The following is a 23,761-nucleotide window of genomic DNA, read 5'->3' as shown; positions in this document are numbered from 1 at the left end:
GCCATCATCTAGTCTAGATTTGATGTTATAACTAAGGCTTTTATTTGGGATGGACATATTTTCTTTTCCTTTATTTTTTTTTTCAATTTGACCAAATCTCATTTTTTCCCTTTAAAATAATGGTCATAGATTACCTTTAGCATCAATTTTCCTCGGGTGAAATTTTACCCGCATTTAGTAGCGTTGGGCGTTAGTTCCATGGTGATGTTTTTTAAAAAGTAAAAAATTCCAATGGAATGTGCTTGTCTCACTCTGATCAGTTGAGATATTTTTATTGTATTGATAAAAAAAAATACCGATATGTAAAAATTCATTTCCAATAAGAATAGCAAGCCTTCTGTGAAGTAAACAAATTTTGCGATGTGTACGCTATGTAGGAAAAAAAAATTAATGTGAAAAAAAAATTATTACATTATTAAAAGATCATACTACAAATACCTAAACTTGCATAAATTGTCTAGAGATGCCGCAAAGGATAAAAGGAAAAGGGAATTGTTGATACTAAGTTGCCTCGTTTATGTATATATAACATGTAATTATCTTAATCTCTCTCTCAATTGACTAACTAAGCTGCTGCAGAGGATGTCAGGGAATAATCTAGATTGCATTATGAGCTTGATTATCGACTTCTGGTTGATTATCCAGGGGCATGTATTGTGCCATAATTGCCCTGATTTCTGAATCCATATATCTCTGCACGTATTTCATCCCAAAGCCAAACAGTAAAAAGAAAATGGAATTACTCGACAGTTTTTAGATGTTAATGCTCAAAATGAAGCAAACTCTCCTAATCATTCATAATTTTATTGGGATCTGAGAGAAAGAAACTGAATGATCTCAGCTACATCTACCATAAGGAGTTGTTCATGAGAGAAGAACAATACCTGGATTCTGTACTTGTAAAACGCATATCCCCCAGCGACAGCAGCAACCAATATGAAAATAATCAGCCAAATAAAGCCCCCATTGCCTCCTGAGTTAGCATACTTACCTGCATTTATATCACATAAGTGAAATGAAAGCGATATGTGCAGAAACTCCAGACAGAGAGTGATAGAAACATAAAATCTCAAGGCTCACCAATACACATGTCATTTTCTCGTATGTAGAACAACCCGTCACTGCAGCTGCAGTCGTAACTTCCCCATGTATTCTTGCATTTGCACTCTGGGCACTGGCACGCCGACTTCTCTTCGCACTCATCTACATCTGTAACGTAGCCAACACAATAATCCCATGTCAAAGGCTTGACAAGAATCAATAAGACGTGGTAGTATAGGATACTAAGTCTCACGTTGAGCAGCATGAGATGTTTAATGAGGTATCTAAATGGGCTGGTTCTTTTATTTCAATGGCTAGCTTTTGGGACTGAGTTTTTTCTCAACCCACTTAGGCATCTATCAATTAACCTTAGCACTAGGCTGTTGGGCTTCTAGAGAGGGCTAGCCATGGGTTCTGATTGGCAGAAAGGCGAGTGAAGTTGATAGCATTTAACACCAAGTCTCATATTGAGTAATATGGGATGCTCAATAGGTACTTAAGCGAGTTGTTGATCTTACTTCAACAACTAGTTTTTGAAATAGGGTTCCTTATCCCACTTAAATTCTCATCAAAATATAGCTAATAACATGACTAAAAAGCCCTGCATGATGTATATGCATGCATTCTGCAGAAAAATCAACATCAATATAAAATTCATAACAAGTTGTATGACTTGTGAATAGTTCAACTTATTTTTTACGCTTCCTATGATCCAATCTATAATTCATAAAAGTTTAAAGGAGATGTATCATTAATAATCTTCTGAATGGTAAAGCTCAACTTGAAGCTTTAATTTTTGCCATTACCTTCACAGGACCGGACTCCATCACCCCTAAAACCAGGAGGACACTTGCAACCTTTTGTACGGTCATCCTGCTTCATTATTTAAACAAGAAAGCGGTGTATAATTAGCAGATATTCTCAACTAGACTCCATCAAACAAAAAATGATACATCAAACCATATGAACATGTAACTGTGGCATAAATGGTTTCTCTTGAAAAGTATATTTGACATGCCAAGACTCTCACGTCTAGTGACACCAACCCCCCCTTTTCCTCTCGGAGGAAGGTCATAAGTTCAGAGCTGTGCTGTGCGTGAGTGTGTTTGTGTGTTGAAATATTTGTCTGCGCTTTTCATTTGTCTCCTATAAAAAAATTGTGTTTGACATACTTATATCCATGCTTGTTTATATACATGCGTGCCTGTCTTAGTCTGCTTAGTTTAAATCAGTGAGTTTATCTCTCTTTTTTTCTTTTGTTTTTAAAAAATCGTCCTCGCTCTCCTGCTCGTCTCCCAAACCAAGACAAAAATGAAAGCAAGAAAGAATTACGAGTTGATGCATTGAGAAATACTCACAATACAAGCTGAGTAAGTCCTGCCACTTTGAGTTCCCTTCCAACAACCTCCATTGTTGATTTCACATCGCAAGGCTCCTGAAGCTGCTAGATTGAACAAGCTATTCTTACTCATAAGACTTAAGTGATAAATGCAGTCTTTAAAAATGGAAGACATGCAAGTCAGAACAACCACTCGTAGCTTTCAATTGAAAAGAAAATGAATCAGCACATGGTTGTAGGGAAAATGGACAGTACAGTTTTTTTACTCTCTAATTTATCTGAACTCGAGTGAAAATTATTTACCTTCACAGTGGGTATATCCATCACCAACAAACTTCACATTTTGAACAATAGGGCATTCACAAACTCTTCCTCTGAATGTATCCTATAATACAAACATCAAGAAGAACCAGATTCCATGAGAAACAAAAGAAGTTATTAATATTTTCACAAAAGAGAAAAAAAAAGTTTGCTGGACAGTTAAATAAATACCCTGCAAGCAGTAATGTTAGTAGATGGGTCCTGCCAGCAACCACCATTGTTTTCTAAACACTCGTTTGTTTCCATGTCTGCAAAGAAACATCAGCAAACTTAATTAGCTTTTGAACTATGTTCAATTTCAATAGGATAATTTCCAAACAAAATATCTGCCTCCACAAAAATGAAATGATTTTTGAAGAGACGAATATCAGAAATGTTCCTTTCTTCTGATTTGCAGGGCTAGAAGAAGAAGATAAACCTTCATGCTAAAATTAACCTCAGGAAATACCAAATAGCCAGAACACATAATCCGTTACCACAGGAGCCTAGGGGTGTTTGTGAGACAAATGATTTCCTTGAAGAAAGGGAAAAAGAAGGAAATGAAGGGGGGACCTGGGGTTAAACAAATTGATGGCTCAGTGGTCTCTTGGAAACCTGCGCAGATTGCCTTGAGAACTGCTGCCTTTTCCAACTTACCTAAAATCAGTAGAAAACAAATGTTACAAAGTAGAATATAGTTATACAGTCACCATGGTATCTATAGAAACTTCCTCACACCTCTATACTGTCTGTTGTTTATAACAAGAGTAGGCAGTATAGTAACATCACCACGAGGACCCCTGCCAATCTGGAACAAAAAGTGGAACAGAATGTGATATAATACCAACATGACCTAGCTAGAAAACAAGCGCAGCCAAAAAAACAGAGAAAAAAAAAATAGTCATCGAACTTACCTGTGCATCCTGTTCAGCTTTGAGAACAGGATTTTCAGCATCTGCTTGGGGATCTCCGATACAATCTTTAATTTTCTTGAGATCAACACCTATTAAGTGAAAAAAGTGCATTGATATTTCTCAAATTAGTATAATGTTTATTGAATTTATGCCAAAATAAAAGAGCAAGACAGCTAGGTACATAGCTTTTGTGCTTGGTTGAGGTTTTAGAATAATGGCTTTCAATGCTGATACAGATTTGGTTTTGTCATTTCACATATGTGACAAAGCCTCAGCATTTGAAGAAAATTGAATTCTAGGGATCTTGAAGGACACAACTAAAGTGTAGAATATAATAACTATTTACGAACAAGTTTTCATTAGAATTATGACATTCGAACTTATTCCCTAAACTGGTCTGGGACAAGGATTTTAGTTGTTGAAAATATCTGTAGATTATTAAATAATCTGATGATAAATATCAGTGAAACTCAATTATAAGTGATTGAACCCAATTAATTCATGCATATTTACCAGACATTCAAATCAACAACAAAGATAAATGCAAAAAGAAATCAGGTGCCCAACCTACCTAGAGATTTCATTACTTGATCAGAGCATTCTTCAGTGTATTTGTTCTCTTTCATGGGGCAACGTATTGAAAAGTCAGTGACATAATCCCACCACTGCCAGGGCCTTCCACTTTCATTTGCCACTCTAAATAAGCAAGCTTGGCGCAAGTTCTGCATAACTACATCTTTCCCATCATACCCTCTACCGAAGTCAAGCTCAGGATCTGGAGCACAGTATCTCCCATGGTTTATGCACTCAGACTTGCATTGCTTGCTGTTTATGAATGCTTCAGGGCAATACCAAGTGATGTAGTGAGGGGTGAACTGTGTGAACCCTTTCCTCTCAAGAAGCTGAGCTGCCCCTCTGAAGTCTTTCACAAAATTGATTTGCATGTCACACTTTGGTCCACACTCATCGTTGCTGTTAGTCCAAAATTCATACTCAACCCTATCATCCGGATGTGGAAGAGCCTCTCTCCAATCAAGGTTTACCTTAACCATATCTCCTTTCAAGAGGGCTTTCTTGATGCCATCCCCTAGGGTTTTGCTGATAAGAGCAGAAGGGATGTTAATCTTTTCCACATAATCATCATGCGAATTCGTGCCTTCTTCAGGGGTGTCCATGGTTATTAGTGGCTCCATCCTGTTATCCACAACCAGAATTGCTGCTGCTCCACCCTTCTGTGCATTCCACGCTTTTAAAGTGAAGAAGCAATCTAACAATGGCAAAGAAGAGGGATCATAGGCATAAAACTTCGTTCTCATTGGTATAAAACTTCATTCTCATTGGTATAAAACTTCATTCTCTTCTTCCAAAGATGACTTCTCGCTCAGACATCGTATGCAAATACATAGACATATATATGGTGGGATTGAACTGACAACCTTCTACTTCTAAGAGTAACAGTGAAACCACTTAACCAGTGGCCCAATCCCAAAACTTTCCATGTTTTGTTAAAATTCCTTTAAAGATAATGAATACAAAAACTTGAACATCAAACATTCTACTATTTGGCCTACTGATTATTTCAATTGCATACAATTAAACATAGCAATGAAAAGATAAAGGAACTCCATTGATCCTTTTCTTGTGGTGATTTAGGTGTGATGCATAGGAGGGTAGTATAAAAAAAGGAAATGTGGGTGAATGCTGTAGATATTCTAAGGGCTTGAAACAAAACGAATAATGAGGCTAATAATAATGAGAAAGAAAGCTAACCTCCACGATCTATGAGAACAAAAGTGGGAAAACTTCCAGGCCTGGACTTAAAAGGAGAATTATCGAAGTTTCTGCATGCCTTCTGATTTTCACTGGGATATACAACAGAGCCAATCATTGTTCCTCCGTACTTTGGAACCCCAAAATTCCCAATCGCACATTGGTATGTTCCTCTCAACGAATTCGGACTAGTGATTCTTATATTGTTCTTCTCCACCACAAACCTTCCCCAACAACACCCCAAAAGCAAAATCCAGACGCTAACCAGAAATCTCAGCTTCTCTATCATATTTTCCTGCTAATAAACCTAAGTATCACCAAAATGAAAGACTCAAAACTTATACGTTATGCGAATCGGATCAACCTAGAGTTTCATCCAAGTCTAGTTCGATTGAAGATATGAATAACAAACAAAACGAAACGATACAGAATCCCAAAATGAAAAATGGGATCTGTGAAGCGGAAAGGTGTGAGAGTGAAAGGAATAATTAAGCATCGAAAGAAATGGACAAAGGAAGTAGTGTTAGCTTTTGATGGGCGTCTGAAAGGGAAGTATTAGTTACGTTGAACAATAATAATAGGAATCATGGCCGTAGAAATTTGGACGATGAAAACGGAATGGATGATTCATTGGCCATAAATAGAAGATGAAGCTGCATGTGTGTATATTTGCATGCGCCATGTGGTGAACTACTTCTTCTATAAACACCGACTATACTGCTCATTCTTACGAGTTTTGTTCTGAAATTATCAAAGCTATTACATTTTCAGAGAGACCGTACACTAATGATATTTTATTATAGACGTATTTATTAATACGTGTGTGCGTGTGTTTTTAGTTTAAAAATATGGATTATTGTTTAATGAAGATTTTCAGTTGGAATAATATTGGGGAAGAAATATACGCCCCCCGGGGTACTTTAACGGCTTTGACTCCATCCCTAAAATCCTATATTCCTTGGTTTCATTTTCTTTTAAAATACTACCACACTTCTCATATTAAGGGTTAGATAATTAATTTGTAGACATTAAAAAAAATTAGTTAAGTTGATTGTTGGTAACGAATGTATATTGATTTTTTTTTATAGTACTGCTTCGGTCCTTAATATAAGATTCAATTATTGAGTTGGTTTTGGTTCTAAATATAAGACCCATTTCTCATATTTATCGATTTTCTCTAAATTACCTTCATGGATACTTCCTCAACCATAATCAAGTAGAAGAGGGATAGGGTATTAAAAAAATAATTATGGTGTTTTAGAAAAAACATGTCACATTTCTTATAATTAATTAACTTACTTAACTTCCTTAATCTAATCAAATTAGTTAAATGAGTCTTATATTAAGGATCAGGGAGTACTTCTTTTTGGAGCGAACTTAAAGCGCTTTCTTTAATTATATGCATTCAAACTAACTTTGGGAAAAACTCTCTTAATACGTGCAATCACAATACTTTGAAAAAATAATTATAATTTTAAAAGATAAAGTAGATTGATATCTTATATTAACTCTAGTGATTGATACTCCTCTAGTCCTTAATATAGAAGCTGATTAGGGAGTTAATGTTGGTTCTATATATAAGACCTATTTCACATATTTATTGATTTTTTTAAATTAATCTTATTGATATTCTTTCAACAATAATCATGTAAGAAAGGGAGGAATGGAATTAAGAAAGATGTTTAAGGTGTTTTGAGAAAAACATATTATATTAACTAATTTAATTAACATTCTTAATCTGCTCAAATTAATTAATTAGGTCTTATATTAAAAATCAGAAGAGTATAAGAACTAGATAACTAATTTGCGAATAATAAGAAAATTAGTTAAATTAGTTATTTATAATAAATAGTGTTATTTTTTTCCTAAGACATCCTTATTAATCATATGTATTGAAACAATTCTTGCAATCACTATTAAGATTACTTAGAAAAATAAATAAATATAAAAAAAAATAGATTGAGGTCTTATATGTAGAATTACATTAAATATTTAAGTAGCTAGTATTTAGAAATAAAGCTATGCTCTTATATTTAGATGGGAGAAAGTAGTTTACACAAATTACATCCTTTTCAGGAGACAGACGTTCTAAATCAGTTTTAGGGTTTGACAAATGAAAGTCAGACGTTCAAAGATAGAAGATGCAGGGGTTTGGATTCTGTGTGGTCCCACCGGAGAGATGTTTAATTTCTTTGTCATTATCCAGCCACCCTGACTCAGATCAATTTAATGCCATGCAACGTATGTTACATATCACAGAAATTTTGTTTGAATAGTCTGAACGGAAAAAAAAAAAATCTTTGAATTGACATAGAAACGGCTAATGACACCTAATAAACTGTATAAAATGTAGAAATAATAAAAAAGTTCTATATAATTCAAAGGGGGCCTTGCTAATTATAGTTTGTGAATAATATAAATCTTTATAATTTTTATATTTTATGTTAATCATCATAAATTATACTGACTTTTCTCCTAATATGATTATTTAAAAAATACAAAAACTAAAATGTGCACTGCATAGAGAAATTAAGGTTTTCAAAAAATATAAAAATCAAGATAAGTAATAAAATAATTGTTTATACTATAATTATAATTTTCGAGGCCCGAATCCAACGTTCAATATTAATTGGGAATATTCTTGAAGCTGGAAAGAAGTTTTGGTCACCAAATCGAAAATCAACTCAAGGCGCCCAACCCTTTAAAATGTATATGGAAAAATTGGCTCAAATTGTGCGAAGTTGTTTCCTAAAATTGAGGGAAGTAAACATCATAAACTTTGGGAAACAAGTCAAATTTATGAATAGGGAGTGCTATCACTTCTGCACATTTACTTTCATATCCTTCGCGATAAGATCATACATGGTACTCTATTTGAAATTTTGGTTTAATAAAATTTCTTTTTTCATCATTTTGTTAGTTTGCATCTTGAAAAAATTGTGATAAAATATTTCTTAGTATTTATGATTGTTGGGGAGTCAAATCCTTTTAAAGATTTGAGATACCTCCCACAAACAACAAATCTCATCCCATTAAGTAGAGTCAACTACATAAATTGCATAACACTGTTGTACTCTATCAACAACCAAATTTTTAAAGTCACCTCACAGAAACACAATATTCTTTCCAACAATAACAATAACATTCTTTAATGTCTGAATTGCTCAAGTTATATCTAAATTGTCTCAATTATACAATCAATATCAGTCAATATAAAACATAAAAAATGAGAAAAGCCACACTATTTACAGGGTATGAATGGTCCAACTCAAGTTCCATGGAATCCTCTCTTATTCGCTAGATTACTCGATCAAGAAGATTCAGGTTTGGAAAATGTTGGCAAGGTTTAATTAAGACAGTTGAATGAAAATGGAAGGATGACCGTGATCTGAATCTGATCACACCATACTACGCTGCTAAAAGTGCCCTCCTATATCCATCAATGTTGATATGAGCCACTTTTACATTGGAACAATTTCGGCCTAGTTTCCACTTGCCAAATGGTCTGTTTTACATATAAACCATACATGTTTATGAACAAACCTAAAGGCCTCTTGAAAGAAAAGAGGTCATTGGGAATCCATATCCATTGCTATACAGGTGGAGTTAACAATATTACTCTCGTTTATCTTCCTCAATATCTTCAACATATGTGAGATCTGTGGCACTAGAGCCTTTTCTTTCTTTCCGGTCCAGCTTAGCAGCTACATCCCCACTCATCTTCATTACGCCGCTTGTCAGAGAGATACCCTCCTCATCGAAGTCATCTCCTGTTCCCTCTAAGTACGCATACCTAGGAATCAAGTTATTCATTTGTCAGGCACATGCCAGAGCAGAAATACCAATATAAGAAACATGGAAACCTCCTGAACGGTCAATTATAGATATGCTGTCACCGGGGGGTAAAAAGTATACGCAGATAGTACAATAGAGGGACAAACCTGGAAAATATGTTTTTTTTTTTTTTGGGGGGGGGGGGGGTTTGGGTATAAAGATGAGATGTCCAATAAAACTCCCTCCTTTAACACAATGACAAGCGACCCTTTGTATATGTGAGTCCTTAACAGACTCCGTGCACAATCGCATGCTTTCTAGTCATTATTTCTCTCAATACACAAATACATGAATATAAATGGTTCAGCTTGAAAAGTTAACCTCTTCTTGATGAACTTTAACACCAACACCTCAGCAGAGCACATCCCATGTAATGCAAGACACCCTATATGCCAAATACATAGCACCCATCCTTTTCTATGCAATAATAATAAATTTAAACTAAATTATCTTCCCTTGTACATTTATGAGCAGAGGTAGCATTCTTGTACAGGATAGTGATCTAATATCTGTATAAAAACTAAATCCTTCACCACTTTTTATTCATTGTCGTGCTATGATTACTTCTTGAAATACATGCGATGCCAAAACTATTTGAAGCTAATTGTGCATCAGCACAGGTAGCATTTCAACAGTTATATGACAATAACAACAACAATATAGTCATGCACTTAGAGTCTTCCTGATAGAAGTGAAGGTGGAAGATATGAAAAAGTAAGGGTTATAATCATAGTGCGTCAGAACAAGCTTTACATCTAGATGCATTTTCAGTTTCCCCTCCATCTCTTCTACCTTCAACCTACTAAACACACCCTCAAATTTTGCAAAGACCATAGAATACCTAAAGACATCAATAATCACTACGAAATAGAATATCTAAAGACATCAATAATCGCTACGAAACACAATCTCAAATAGGATGAGTAAAATTATACTAACCTCCTGTGGGCTTTTTTTTTTACAACCTACGCTCCATCATCTAGTTGCAGTTTATATGGAAACCTCCCTTATATTAACAAGAACGTATCACCAAAAGGCCAAGTTAATACTTAAGAAAACTTACGGGAGGTTGTATACTATTGTTAAAACTACAGGGAATGTAAGGGCGGGGTTTACAAACTTAGGGAAGGCTTTGGTTTCAACTGAAACCAGAGAAGGCCCGAGAATTCATTTCCAAACCTCAGGTGAATGAAATTTAATCTGAAAGTAAATAGAGATAAGATATATGCATTTAAGTATTTCATCAGGATGTTTTAGAATTTAGATTGTGAAACTGCATAAAATTCAAATAATATATTATTTCAAATTACCAAAATACAATTGAAAAGAGAGAACTAATGTTACATTCAAGCAAATTAAACAAAAATAACCAACTCTAGAAAGGCAATAGAAAAGGATGGTACCTAGTAGGGTTACGAGAAGGAGCCCAAAGGACACATATCACCACCAAGAGAGCATATGCAAGAAGCGCCCAGAAAGCCGGAATAATCCAAGCAATTCGCCACAGCTCACTCAATGGGTCAGTTGCATTAAAGTATAGCTGGTTTAATTTAACACATAAATAGACCCTAGTTAGCAATAAATCACAAACCAAAAACAAAATCCTTAGTACTCCAACGCAGTAAATCCTATAGCAACTTTAAATCCCGCCCCCCCCCCCCCCAAAAAAAAAAAGAAGATACTACCTCAAATCCAACCCATGCAATAGAGAGTAGAACAGACACTGCAAGAGTATTAGTAAATTTTCTATAGAGCTCCAGTTTAGCCATATTTCTCCTTATCTGCATCCAAAAATTAAAAGCAAAGATTAAATAAAATTGATTGTTTAATATAGTCCTGCACATTTCATCTATGAAAGCTTGAATAATAAAAAGCACACAAAATAAGCAGAACCACCAGCCTCCGCACACACCCAAAAGAAAAAAAAAATGCTGCGACTCAACAGATCAACACCCAAGGCAAAATTAAGAAAACACGCGAATACAAAAGAATAGACATACTACACACATAAACTGAAAGCTAAGGCAGCAAAGAGAAGACTGAAATCTAGGAAAACAAATTACCTGAAGTTTCTCCAAGGTTTTAGATAAGGATGAAAAAATCCAAAGAATAAAGCAGGTGTCTAGGAAAACAACAGGAAGGACTAAAACTAACTTTGTTTTCCCAGAAAAATCATTGATGTTGCCCAGGTTTTCAACAAGCTCGAGAGCCTCTGATGCAACAAAGTAAACCAGCCCAAGAAGAAGAACCTTGGAAGTGATACCACCAAGTGTTGGCCTCACTACACCAAAGCCCATTGAGACAACCAATAGAAGAAGGCGAGAAAGAGTCTTCTTGACACAGCTACATGTCACAGCCCACAAAGTGATTCCCATTGGTCTAGTACCAGTTGAATTAAAATTGGCGTATTCAAAGTACCATATAGCCATTTCACACATTCCAAGAGCAATTACTGCTGTAATATGGTAGTGTAGCTGAATAATATCCTTCCAGAACTGCACAAATCGCAGGAACCAGATAAGACCAAGCAGGAGGTATGCTAATGACATAAAGCCATAGAAAGTCATTAGAGGAGCCATCTTCCCTGGCAGATAACCATCAGGATTCCTCCATACAGTCCTTCCTTTTACAATAGTCCCTTTAAGCTGAGGGTCACAAATCATAAAGTAAAGGTAGTACATCCCAGTGCTATTAATTTGGATGCTTTGTGTTTCCATTTGAACTTCTTCATTATTTCCTTGGAAAAATGTCTTAATCCGTTTAGGAAACTCAGAATCTTCTTGGTTTTTCTGGATGATAACTTCCCCAGTAGTGCAGTGTCCCTCTTTAGCAAGAGCGGGTGTGCAGCATATTAAATCAGACTTCAGAAAAGAACCTCCAATTCTTTCTCTATCCTTTACCTCAAGTATGATGGCTTCCACCAAGCCAGTGTTTTGCTGCATCTCATTGTGCTTATCGGCATATTCCTTTGGCCTTACGAAAGTGACGGTGTCAAACCTGCAGTTCTATAAGTGAGAATGAAATCATCCTCAAAATTAAATCACTTATGATGAAAAGTCAGTGGAAAGATAATTTTTTCATTGGCAAAATCAACATTCATGAGCCAAATCTGACAATCAACCTATCGTAATTAACATCAGGCACGCAATTCCTCCAAGCAGAGAAAAAGTCGGAGGCCATGAAGTATCTGCTTGATAAAAATTATGTCCTAACAAGAGTCAAAGGTGGTAACAGCGAACAGAGCTCAAGTCTTTCACAATACTGACAGAAAATCCTGCTGTTTCTACTACATGTATGAGGCAGAAAGAGCCATCCAAACTATGTCAAACAAGGAATAATTGAGAACCTAGGGCGTTTGGCGCTTTGCATAACTGGGCATTCAGAGTATAGACAATGAAGACAAGGCCACGGAGACAGAGCTCATTCCGATAACACCGATCTAAACATGCAACGAAAACCCAAAAAGAGAAACGACAAACTAACTTGTGGAACGATTATCAAATATGTCAACTTGAAAGGAGGCATAGAAGAGGAAATGCAATTATGCAAATAATTAAAGGGAATAAGGATCCCTAGTAAAGGATCGAAATTCCAGTTCAGAAAAGAAAAGAGTGAACAAGAGAAGTACCTAATAAAGGACTTGCCCTTGAGAGGCTTGTCCGGAGGAACCGGAGTAGAAGAATCGCGAATCTTAGAAGCATAAAGTCCTTCGCTGCCGCCATGGAAGAAGAAAGCATTGGACCTGTGTATGAAGGCTTCGTTTGCATACTCGTGGATTGAAGCATTCACGAGCGGAATTAAGACGCATAGAGAAATGACGCACTGGAGTAAGAACTCAATCATCTTACTCTTCTTCATGCTACTGCGTAGCATCCCTGGAGCTAGCTCGTTTGATTGATTGCTTTTCTTTGTGCCGAGATTTTTGCACTTGAGATTCTTCTAGGCGTCCCGGAGCAAGCTGAAAAGGGTAAAACGGGTCTCAGAGCACTGATGCCACGTTGCTCCCCGGCCACCTCGAAAACGACGTCGTTTTAGTCGGAAAAAGCTTCCTTTCCGGGCATGCTCATTCTCTGTTTCCATTCACAGGCCTAACCCAAACAAATTCTGATTCATTCACTCTTCCTTAAAATAAAGTTACACCTAACAGAATGAGCTAGTCTTTTATAATCTCATAAATTAATATTTAAATTCTTATCAGGAAAGATATCTATATTTAGTGACCAACGATATCTCAAATAGAATTGTCCCCAATAAAAAAAATACATATATTTGGTGTGCTTAGGAAAAATAATGAATAGGTCTTGTAATACTCAAATGTGATAACTTGACAGTATCAATCATCATTTAATTGTAGAAAAACTATCTTGTATAATAAATATAAAAACTATAACAATCACAGACAAAGCAGATTTATGAATTGTGGACCGCAAGCGGTTGTAATGATAGTATTATCCATCACACTTAAATTAGGTTTTAGTTTTAAATATGGCATCAGCATATTTGTGTCTACACTTAAATTAACTAATTGCATTAAAAAAATCAGAGTTATATACATGTTACTTCATGAAATACACAGCGCATATGTCCAAATTATTGGAGCACAATTAGAATTTTTTATATCCTATAAAACATTTTAACTGAATTCCCCACATGGTATAAGATTTGGATCTCTTCATTTTTGCATTTCAAAGGAAAAAAAAAAAAAAGTGCATGGATATGGAGCCTCTCCTAAAAGTTAATTATTGAGATAGAAGAACAAACTCATTTAAATATCCTAGCGATCAAGTTCACTTGATCTCTTGTTTGTTAGATGACTTAACAAGTAACCCTTTCTTTTTTCTTTTTTTTTTTTTTGGAATTAGCAAGCTAATGCTTGCGGAGCGGATCGAAGCTGTGACTTGTTACACCCAAGGCAACTGACATGTCACTACACCGTAGTGGTGTTGGCAACGAGTGACCCTTTCTAAAACGGCCTGCAACCACCAGTTTATGAATATTTAAGTGAGATGGGAAGTTTTACTCCGAAAACTACCTGCTAAGGTAAGAAAAACTAATCTATTTAAATACCTTGAGCATTTCATATTGCTCAATGTGAAATTTATTATAGTAGAATGGAAAAGCCAAAGCCAAATCCAAAGACTATAGATGTCAAAATAAATTATATATCAATCCAAAAGCATGATTATCTCATATGCTACCAGTTCATCAAAAAAAATCTCATATGCCACCAAATATTTATGTCAAAATTAATTATAAACCCAAAACTATGGTGATCTCATAAGCTATAAAACACCCCTATCTATATACGAGTGTTTGGTTGATGGTCTCATAAATAATTTAATGGAAAATGATTGTTAAATAAAATTTTAGGAAACCAACATTTTGGTCTTTAAAATTGACACACCCAGTCAATTTCTAAATTGAGTCATCATAATCCAATCTTATAGTTCATTGAGTTATACCATTATAAGAATAAGTTTCAGAAAGCACAGGAATCCAGTTGTTTTGAATTAAGAAATTATACGGATCTAGTTATGCTGGGTTATTAAGGACTAAAGTTTACATTTTTTTTTATACAGCCATTTGAAATATAATATTATTAGGTCATTATATTTGAGTATTGTCGGATCCAATTAAGAATATTTTTTTAATAATATTTTCCACATATACACAGACATATATGTTGGGTTTTTAAATTAAACTAACACAAATGATATTGTTATTAATGTCATTTTACCAATCTATTACCGCATTGCCAAACCCGTGTAAAAAGATTAATGTACCACATATCATTACTGTTGCCAGCATCATTATATAATAGACTGATAAAATGTCACTGTTGATATTAATTTTATTATTCGAAAGGGACCAAATTAAAAAAGAAATACTCATATAAGAAAAATAAAAATGACAGTTTTATAAGATATTATGCTGAGAAAACACCTTATTTGTGAATGATTGTTCATATAGGAAATTGGGTTGGTGCAACTGTAATGGTGGATATGTCCCATATGACAATGACAATATTCTTCTTCAGCAATGTGTCTTTGTCTCTAGCTTACACAGACGTGAATCAATCTGCAAATTGGGTTGTCGTGAGTTGGTTTTGCAATGAGGATGTGTTTTTTCTTTGGAAAAATTTAATTCCATTTTTCTTTCTGTTTTGTTTCACTTAGGTGGCGTTGGTCCAAAAAAATTTTAAAAAAACGAGGGAAACTATTTTTATTATGTTTTGGTATATGCAAAGTGATTTTCTCTTAACTTTTCCATTCCACAGTACTCCTTCCGTTGCTTATAATAAGAAACAACTACCAAATTTAAAATGTCAATTGAACTTAGTTGAAAGTAATAAATGGGTAAAATATATATATTTTGGCAAGTTACATATTTTTTTAATTATACTCTTGTTAGTAATGAGAGTACATGAGAAATAATGAGTAAAAATTTATTATTGAGATATAATAAATGGCATATATTTATTGACAATAAAAATGAAATTAGTTTAAAATTTTAGATAAAAAATATTTATTTCTTATATAGATGGACTTTTTTTATAAAAAGGTGGGAGGGAGCATTGTTGTCAGCTATGTGGTTTTGTTTCGTTACGCATCTTTGCCCAAAAAAACGTTGGGAGATTATGCACAGGTCTCACAGAAGAGATTTTATTCATCTAAAACCCCACAAAATGCCAAAATTACTAGTAAGTTCCAAAGGACTTTAAAGTATTATATTCTAATTGTAAAATGACATTGTTGACCCTCAGATTCCAAATTCACATTTTTTCTGTCATTACGATTTACAACCTCAGCAGTGACTATTAATAACCCAACGAGAAGATGTTGACAATCTAAGTAGTATTCATTGACAATTTACTCTTTAAGATCACATAACCTCCATATAAGAGTAAATTATAACCAAATAATATAATACAACAACTTTAATACTAAAATGGGAAGCTTTTTGAAACTATTAAAAACTTTAACTAAATCCAATAGGATTATAGCAAAATTTTAATGTAGAAATCTATTGATAACCTCAACGGTGAGTATTAATAACCCAAAGAGAACTGTTGATAACGTAGGCAATGTCTATTAACAACTGAATTTATAGGATAATATAACCTCTATATAAGATCAAATTATATCTGAATAGTATAACATAACAACTGCAAAAGATCAACTTTAACACTGTTTAGTTATAATTTAGTTAGTTATAGTTGTTAGAGGTTATATTGTCTTATAAAGTTATTTGTTAACAGGCACTGCTAAGGTTGTCAACAGCTCTCCTCGAGTTATTAATACTCACCGTTGAAGTTGTCAATAGATTTTCGCATTAAAATTTTGCTATAATTCTATTGGGTTTAGTTAAAATTCTTAATGGTTTTGAAAAACTTCCCATTTTAGTATTAAAGTTATTGTATTATACCATTTAATTATAATTTACTCTTATGTGGAAGTTATGTGATTCTATAAAGTAAGTTGTCAATGGATACTGTTTAGATTGTCAACACTTTCTCATTGGGTTGTTAATAGTCACTGCTGAGGTTGTAAATCGTAATGACAGAGAAAATATGAATTTGAAATATAAGAGGTAGTAATGTCATTTTACAAATAGAATAAAACACTCTAAGGTCGCTTAGGACCTACTAGCAATTTTGACATTTTGTGGGATCTTGGATGAATAAAATCTCTTTTGCGGGACCTGTGCATAATTTTTCCAAAAACATTCCATCTAGTTAGTTAATTAATTTGTGAAGATTAAAAAATTATTTAGATTAATTATTTATGAAGAGTATGTATTGATTTTTTAAAAGCATTTCTTTTAATCATTTGCACTGGATGCTATAATTAATAGAGAGTTTAGGAAAAAATTATAAATTTAGAAAACAACATAAGTTTTATATTTAGGATTAATGTAAATCATCGTTCTACCAGCTCTGACATTTAAAATCAAGAGTATCATATATTTCCTCAAGTTGAACTCTGTAATCTGATTTATTATTTACATAAGAATATCACATTTATAAGAAATCGACAGAATAATCGGACAACCAAAATATCATATTCCTTTTTAAAAAAAAAAAAAAGTGACAAAAAGCATTTGGCGATATTACCTACTAATTTGTCAAATGGTTGAAGGCTTGGAGGAGCCTTTTGTGTAAATGATTCGTTCCACAGAAAGAGCTAACCTAATATTCTTGTGGCCATCAATAATTATTTTAAAAATTTATCCATATATCAGATAATTTAAAAAGAATATGGCCGACCTAACTATACCTTTTATTGACGAATTAAAAGACACCAAACACATGACGTCATATCACAATACATGTGGTTGTTCTATTTCATTTCTTAAAGCTTCGTTGTTTGATTCTCATTTATTTATATGTTTTCTATAAAGCAGCGTGATTGAATTTATAAGGATTAAAATATTTTGTTAGAGCCCTGTAGTTTAACTAAAATTAAGCAGCTTCCTTTGAGGCTTTCTCAAGCAAGCATGAGATTGTGAATTCGAATCGTTAGTAAAAAATATGATAGGTGTACGAGTTATGATAAAAAAAAAAAATTAAATATCTTAAGATGGCAATAAAGGACAGTTAGCATATTAAAAATGCTTGATAATTGTGCCTTCTCTTGGAATGTTTATTAAAATATATAGATGTTTAGTGTATTATTACCACTTTTAGCCGGTCTTATGACTCAAATTCCACAACAAAGCTGCTGGTGAACAGTGTAGAATTTCCACTAGGGAAAGTGATGCAGACGACATAAGGACATTAATTAAATTATTAGAGAGTAGTTGTCAAGAGATTAGTTGTTACTCATAAAATTATTGTTCCATATAACTAAATTAGTCATTTCATATATCTTCTTAAAGTTCGGTTGAAGGCCGACACTAAAGTTTCCACCCAATACTCATTGGAGTTTTAGCTAGCGGTGGCGAAAGCTTTGACAGCCATCAATAGAGGAATTTCCTTTTTATATGAAGACAATTATATTATTTTTTTTAAAAAAATTAGTTTCAAAATAATCCCTAAAACTTCATAGGAATTAAGCTATTTTGAGATACGATTTTGGGGTTGCACATTTTAATTGCCCTTGTGTGTCTTTCTCCCAAAATTCAAGTAAAGATTTTGGTCCAATATGAATACGTAGTAATATAGTTGCATTAATTAATTGCTACTTTATATTGGGCACTCCTTTTATATAGCCATGGCTTTATACAAGAAGGAGCAATATGAATAGGGACCAAAACAAACCTGAAGCTAAGAATCAAAAGAAGGATGGCAATAGGAGAAAGTCATATTCATTATTATTTGGATGCCATTTTGATCCCAGCAAGTGTGTTCCTCATAGCAGGATACCATGGCTATCTTTACCATTACATCAAGAACAAACCCTCCATCACTACTTATGGAATCAAGAGGCTCAGCAGATCAGCTTGGTTCCTCCACTTAAATCAGGTCCCTTTTTTTTCCCTTTATTTTTCTTGGTGTAGATTCCATATAGTTTAAATTTAAAAATAATCCATTTTCGTTATATATGTTGAGTATCCTAGCTATATGTGAAGAAATTTTTCCTGGGTATTTTATGATTGAATTACAAAAGTGAGAGTAAAATCTATATTTGGATAGGATTCACATGTCCAAATATATCTCTTTTATTCTTAAATTTTTTATTTGGAATTATTAAAATTAATTCCACATCCTCTATAAGATTGAAACACTCTTTAAATTGTATGTATGGAATTTGGAACTCAATTTTTGCTAATTAGTCATCCATTATTAATCCACATCCTTTATACTTTTGCTTTCTTAAACTTCACTTATGAAAGATCTTTTATTTTTGTCACTATGGATGACCAGAATTAAGACTGTTTTTTCTTTTATGATTTTATGATATTGGTCTAGTTATTTTTGTGGGATTTAAACTTTACCTTAAGAGTTATAATCTACTGCGTGATAATAAAACCTCATAATACTACTATTTGATTATAATCAATAATTAACAACAATTGACGCGATAGAGCAGGGAAATAAAGAGAAAGGAATGCTGGTAGTGCAAAGCCTGAGAAACACCCTAATGTCCACCATCTTCGCAGCAACCATAACCATTCTCATCAACTTTGCTTTCGCCGCCATAACTAGCGCCGGCTACACGGCCAGCCACGGCCACAACCACCGCCACCTCTTCACCGGCGCTCTCATGGGATCAAAATCAGACCAAATCTACAGCTTCAAATACGCATCTGCATCATTTTTCGTGCTGATTAGCTTCGTCTGCAACTCAATGGCCATAGGGTTTCTGATTGACGCCAATTTCTTGATGAATTCCTGCGGTGATTTCTTATCTGAAAACGGTTATGCAGAAAGGGTGCTGGAGAGAGGGTTTGCGTTGGGTCTCATTGCGAATAGAGTATTGTGTTTCAGTGTGCCCTTGGTATTATGGATGTTTGGTCCTATTGCTCTGGCACTATCCTCTTTGGTTTTGATTTGTGTGTTTCATCAGAATGATTTTGTCCCCAAGTTCCCATGTAATAATGCCCACAAACGGTAATATATATTGCATCACTACTTTAATATAGATTGAACACACATTATGCTAGATTCTTGCTTGTGGTGTTGATGATAATTTATGAATGGTATAGTATTTTACAAATTATTCAACACTTACCAATAATACAACTTCTCTTGCAAGTTTTGTTGTACTTAGAATGTAGGAGAAATGACTAAAGAAAAGCTGAAAATTACTAAATCCTAAATCAGGTTTGATAATGACACTTTATTTGGTATTAACAATACTGAATTTCTAAATGACAACAATTTTTTTTTAACATTTAGTAATTTTCAGCTTCTTCTTTTTTGTATCATATAATTAGTTGATTATTTATTTAAGTCTTTAAAATGTTTTTTTCCTCTTTTTATTGAGTCATTATAGTTTCCTTGATTATAGGTATTAGTACCTACATTTATAATTTTTTATAAAGAGGTTGTGATGTAAATTTCCCCCTAAAATTTAAAATCGTAGCAATATTGTTAATATTGCAACGATTTATTGTTGCAATTTTAAACTTTCAAAGTAAATTTGCACAAAAAACTTTCGAATACTCAAAGCTCATAAGTGAAAACTTCTAGACAAATAAGCAATTTAACCTTTTTTCTTTTGTTGGCATATGTATCCTCATATTTGGGGTAATTTTATTCGCGATACTGTCAGGAATTAAATGCAAGCATCTCTTTCAGTGGAGATTTAAATCTTGATTCACCATATTGTCAACCCTTTTTAATTTGCAAGGAAAACAATGTTAGTAACTGATATTCTATTGTCATTAAGTGTGCAACTAGATACATAAGTCTAAGAAAACTCTTTTCTTTTGGGCTTCCTCGGCTCTAGCTAGCTAAGTAAGTATCTGAATTTCTCAGTAAAGTCCCTAATCTATGAATCATTTTCATCATGAATAATGACTCGACTAGAGTAGCTTATTATCTAATATGCAACCTCTTCATGAGATAGTAACTATAGCAAATAAGTCTCTCAGTTATGTCCCTAAAGATCTTTTAAAGCTTCCAGTTGTGTTGTTCTCAGGAAAGCGATGTCACCATTTGTGTTGTTCTCATTTAAGTCAAATTTGTTGCCCCACCAGACATTTCAAAGTTCAGTGTGAAGATGAATAGTATTACTAGAATTCCACAACAAATCTAGTGAACACACTACTAAAAAAAAAGAGTTTTCATGATGATAATTTATGGCAGTTATAAAAAAAAGGCTGTAAAAAAAATGGTAGCGGTATTTTTGTTATAGGAAAATAAATTTTGTTTTTCATGACAGTTATCCGGAAAACCACCGTGAAAATGTTAGTAGCAGTTTCACCCAGGAGGGTGAATTGGGTGATATACAAAAATTTAACTTAATGAATTGAATAACCAAATAAGACAATGGAGGTAAGTTTAGAAGAATTTCACTGAGGATGAAAAGAAGAGGAATGACACAGGAGTTTATACTGGTTCAGTCTCAACCATTTGACCTACGTCTAGTCCTTAGAACGCCTCTGAGTTTTCACTAAATCCTTAAGATTCAATGGGCTCTTGGTGCCTCAGTATAGCAATTAAGTCACTCTCTCTTACTACCCGTAAGGTTGCAATCCCTTCAAGAGTCCACACTCTTGAGTAACTCACAAATTTGAGTAAAAGAAATTATAGTCTCTCTCATAGAGTATATATCATAAACATTGAAGCTCAAAACGTAAAAACAGTGTAATGAATGTGAGGATTAATTTTCACAGAAGGTAGCTCAGTTCATTCAATTACTTCATTCAATGCTTTTCACGCCATTTATAGTTGAAGACTTTCAGTTTTCCGTTAAACACAAGAGCTTGTAGCCGTTGGAGTCTCCATTGCATGTGTTCAGCAATTCCAACGATTATTCATAATAAATGCTTCTGAAACGATAGGTTAAGCCTATGATATATTCGTTGTGCTTCATAATCTGTAGAAGTGTCTTGGCAAAAGTGTAAGTTTTCTTCTCATGTAATTAAGAATGAATATTAGAAGAAATGATGATTCTTGGTTTTGATACAAGAAATGAAAATCATAGAATCAAACATGAGATAATTAGAAAGTAAAATGAATCAACTTGGTCGAAGTCTTGATCGATTATCCCTTGATCGATTATCTTATCAATTAACAGCAAGTGAATCAGACTTAAAATTAAAGAAGAGAACATTTATCAAAGTCATTATGGATCATTCATTTATAAAACAAGTTATCGATAAATGATGAAATATAAGCAAAGTGATCTTAATCAAGAAAGTACTTCAATTTAGCACACAATTTGTCATTTTGTCTTTTGATGCCTTCATTGATTTTTAGAAGAAGATAATATGAATGATGAAGGCTAAGAAAAGCTTAAAGATAAGATAAAAATATATTTTTTGAAATATCATCGTGAAGAACAGTTCAAAGAAATGTGTTAGTAATTAATCGAACAGATGTTCCATAAATGTTTAATCAAACAGAATATCGATAATATAAGTAACTGTGTAAAAGATACTTCGAACTCATTAATCTAAAAGGTTATTGATAAAATTTTGATTGAACAAGTCATTGCAAAAGTAGTTCAAAAAGACTTAGACTCAAATCTCAGAAAAAATATGACATTAATCAATTATGTGATCGATAATTAAATTATCGATTAAGTGATCAATCATTATTGGTAGAAACTTGATTTCCAGAAAGAGACTTGATCGAATAGCTTATCAAACAACCAAGAAAGTTTTGTAAAGCAATGTTAGAACAAGTTATCGATAAGAAATTGATCGATGAGGTGATTGAAAAACTATAAACCATTTCAAACAGTAAGTGAGTCAAAGAGATTTACTAATTATCTGAGTCATTATCGATTGCCTCTTAATCGATAAGGTGATTGATTATCCCTTTGTCAAAACTGAGGAAGTTAATCTCTCTTACTAGACAGCTTATTGATTATTGAATTATCCATCAGGTGATCGATAAATTTCTGAAAGCCCTTATATTGAAACAATTTAACAAATGATTAAACATGTGCATGATTGATAAACCTATTTATCTAGCACGTTATCTAGTACAGTGAATTATCTAACAAGTGATCAATAAAGCTTAACAGTATTTGAACTCAAAATACACAGTTATTGATCTAACACGTATTTGATCAACACATGATCGAACACATATTGAAACATCTTTAACATGCATGCAGAGAAAATTAAATACTCATTTTGTTATCATCAAAACCTTAACTTTAACAGAAAAGTCTTTTTTTATGGCGGTTTTTAAAAAACAACCTTAAAAAGTCTATCAAAATTTTAAAACCCTATCCATCGCATGATAGTTTTCAATTTTCACAATCAGAACTCATGGACCCCCATTACTATTCCCACTCGATTTGCTCCCTCCTCCTACTTTTGTCGGCATTTATCCCTTGCCTCTATAGTCTCTGCCATGTTCTTCCATCGCTATTACTGTCAGTCATCCTCTTCATCTTTATTTGTGAGTTTTTTGCCTTTTCTCCTCCATTCTCTTCGTGGGTTTCATAGTTTTTGTGGTTTGTTTGTTTTCTTTAATTAAAAATCTGATGTTTGTTTTGAGTTTAAATAGATTTGATTTTTGTTCCTGTCCTTGCTTAAACATACTTTGATACTTGAAGCTTGAATATATCTAATTTCTCTCTTTCACATTTTGTATATCAGAGTTTGACAGCTTGAAATTCATGAATTTTGTCAAATCTGAGTCTTTGATTTTATCTTCATTAAATCTTAGTAGTTTCTATGTGGTAGTTGAAGGCAGAGCTAAGTGATACTATTATGGTGAGGAAAAGATCTACATTTGCTCAATCAGAATGCTTTTGACTGGTGACAGGTTATTAGTTAATCGATTCTCAAACCCCTTCCTTTGGGGCTTTGTTCCCTCATTCTATCATGATCAATAGGATGAAACATAAACTTAAAAAAACAATTATCACGGCAGTTATTTATATATAACTACTGTGAAAAGTCACATACCATGACGGTTGTTGAACCGCCTTAAAAT

The 23,761-nt window shown here is 33.6% G+C and overlaps 3 protein-coding genes across 4 annotated transcripts; 1 reads left to right on the top strand and 2 right to left on the bottom strand.

Moving 5' to 3' along the window:
- Window positions 1–539: 539 nt before the first annotated feature.
- On the bottom strand, window positions 540–5,653 carry LOC114763169 (vacuolar-sorting receptor 1-like). Its single transcript, XM_028952782.1, has 12 exons — window positions 5,365–5,653; window positions 4,166–4,861; window positions 3,595–3,683; window positions 3,419–3,488; window positions 3,254–3,337; window positions 2,873–2,949; window positions 2,684–2,765; window positions 2,400–2,482; window positions 1,848–1,914; window positions 1,081–1,209; window positions 885–991; window positions 540–693 (listed from the first exon to the last, which is right to left on the bottom strand). The coding sequence occupies exons 1-12, from the start codon at window positions 5,651–5,653 to the stop codon at window positions 598–600; spliced, it is 1,869 nt and encodes a 622-aa protein (XP_028808615.1). The 3' UTR covers window positions 540–597.
- A 2,834-nt stretch (window positions 5,654–8,487) lies between these two features.
- LOC114763167 (transmembrane protein 87B-like) lies at window positions 8,488–13,148 on the bottom strand. Of its 2 annotated transcripts, none has more exons than XM_028952778.1 (5): window positions 12,827–13,148; window positions 11,262–12,195; window positions 10,884–10,979; window positions 10,602–10,738; window positions 8,488–9,157 (listed from the first exon to the last, which is right to left on the bottom strand). In XM_028952778.1, exons 1-5 carry the CDS (start codon window positions 13,069–13,071, stop codon window positions 8,980–8,982), a joined length of 1,590 nt encoding a protein of 529 aa, XP_028808611.1. In that variant the 5' UTR covers window positions 13,072–13,148; the 3' UTR covers window positions 8,488–8,979. The 2 variants fall into 2 exon arrangements, with proteins under 2 accessions (XP_028808611.1, XP_028808613.1); XM_028952780.1 differs by having other exon boundaries at window positions 11,262–12,203; window positions 12,827–12,894.
- Window positions 13,149–18,453: 5,305 nt separating this feature from the next.
- On the top strand, window positions 18,454–19,754 carry LOC114763156 (uncharacterized). The gene is made up of 2 exons (XM_028952765.1): window positions 18,454–18,661; window positions 19,230–19,754. The coding sequence occupies exons 1-2, from the start codon at window positions 18,482–18,484 to the stop codon at window positions 19,752–19,754; spliced, it is 705 nt and encodes a 234-aa protein (XP_028808598.1). The 5' UTR covers window positions 18,454–18,481.
- Window positions 19,755–23,761: the final 4,007 nt, after the last annotated feature.

Source organism: Neltuma alba, unplaced genomic scaffold (assembly GCF_004799145.2).
Source record: "Neltuma alba isolate B1F8T4 unplaced genomic scaffold, ASM479914v2 tig00011259_pilon, whole genome shotgun sequence".
In the NCBI taxonomy this organism is placed as follows: Eukaryota; Viridiplantae; Streptophyta; class Magnoliopsida; order Fabales; family Fabaceae; genus Neltuma; species Neltuma alba.
Note: the sequence above shows the minus strand (reverse complement) of the source record. Positions and strands in the feature narration are given on the sequence as shown.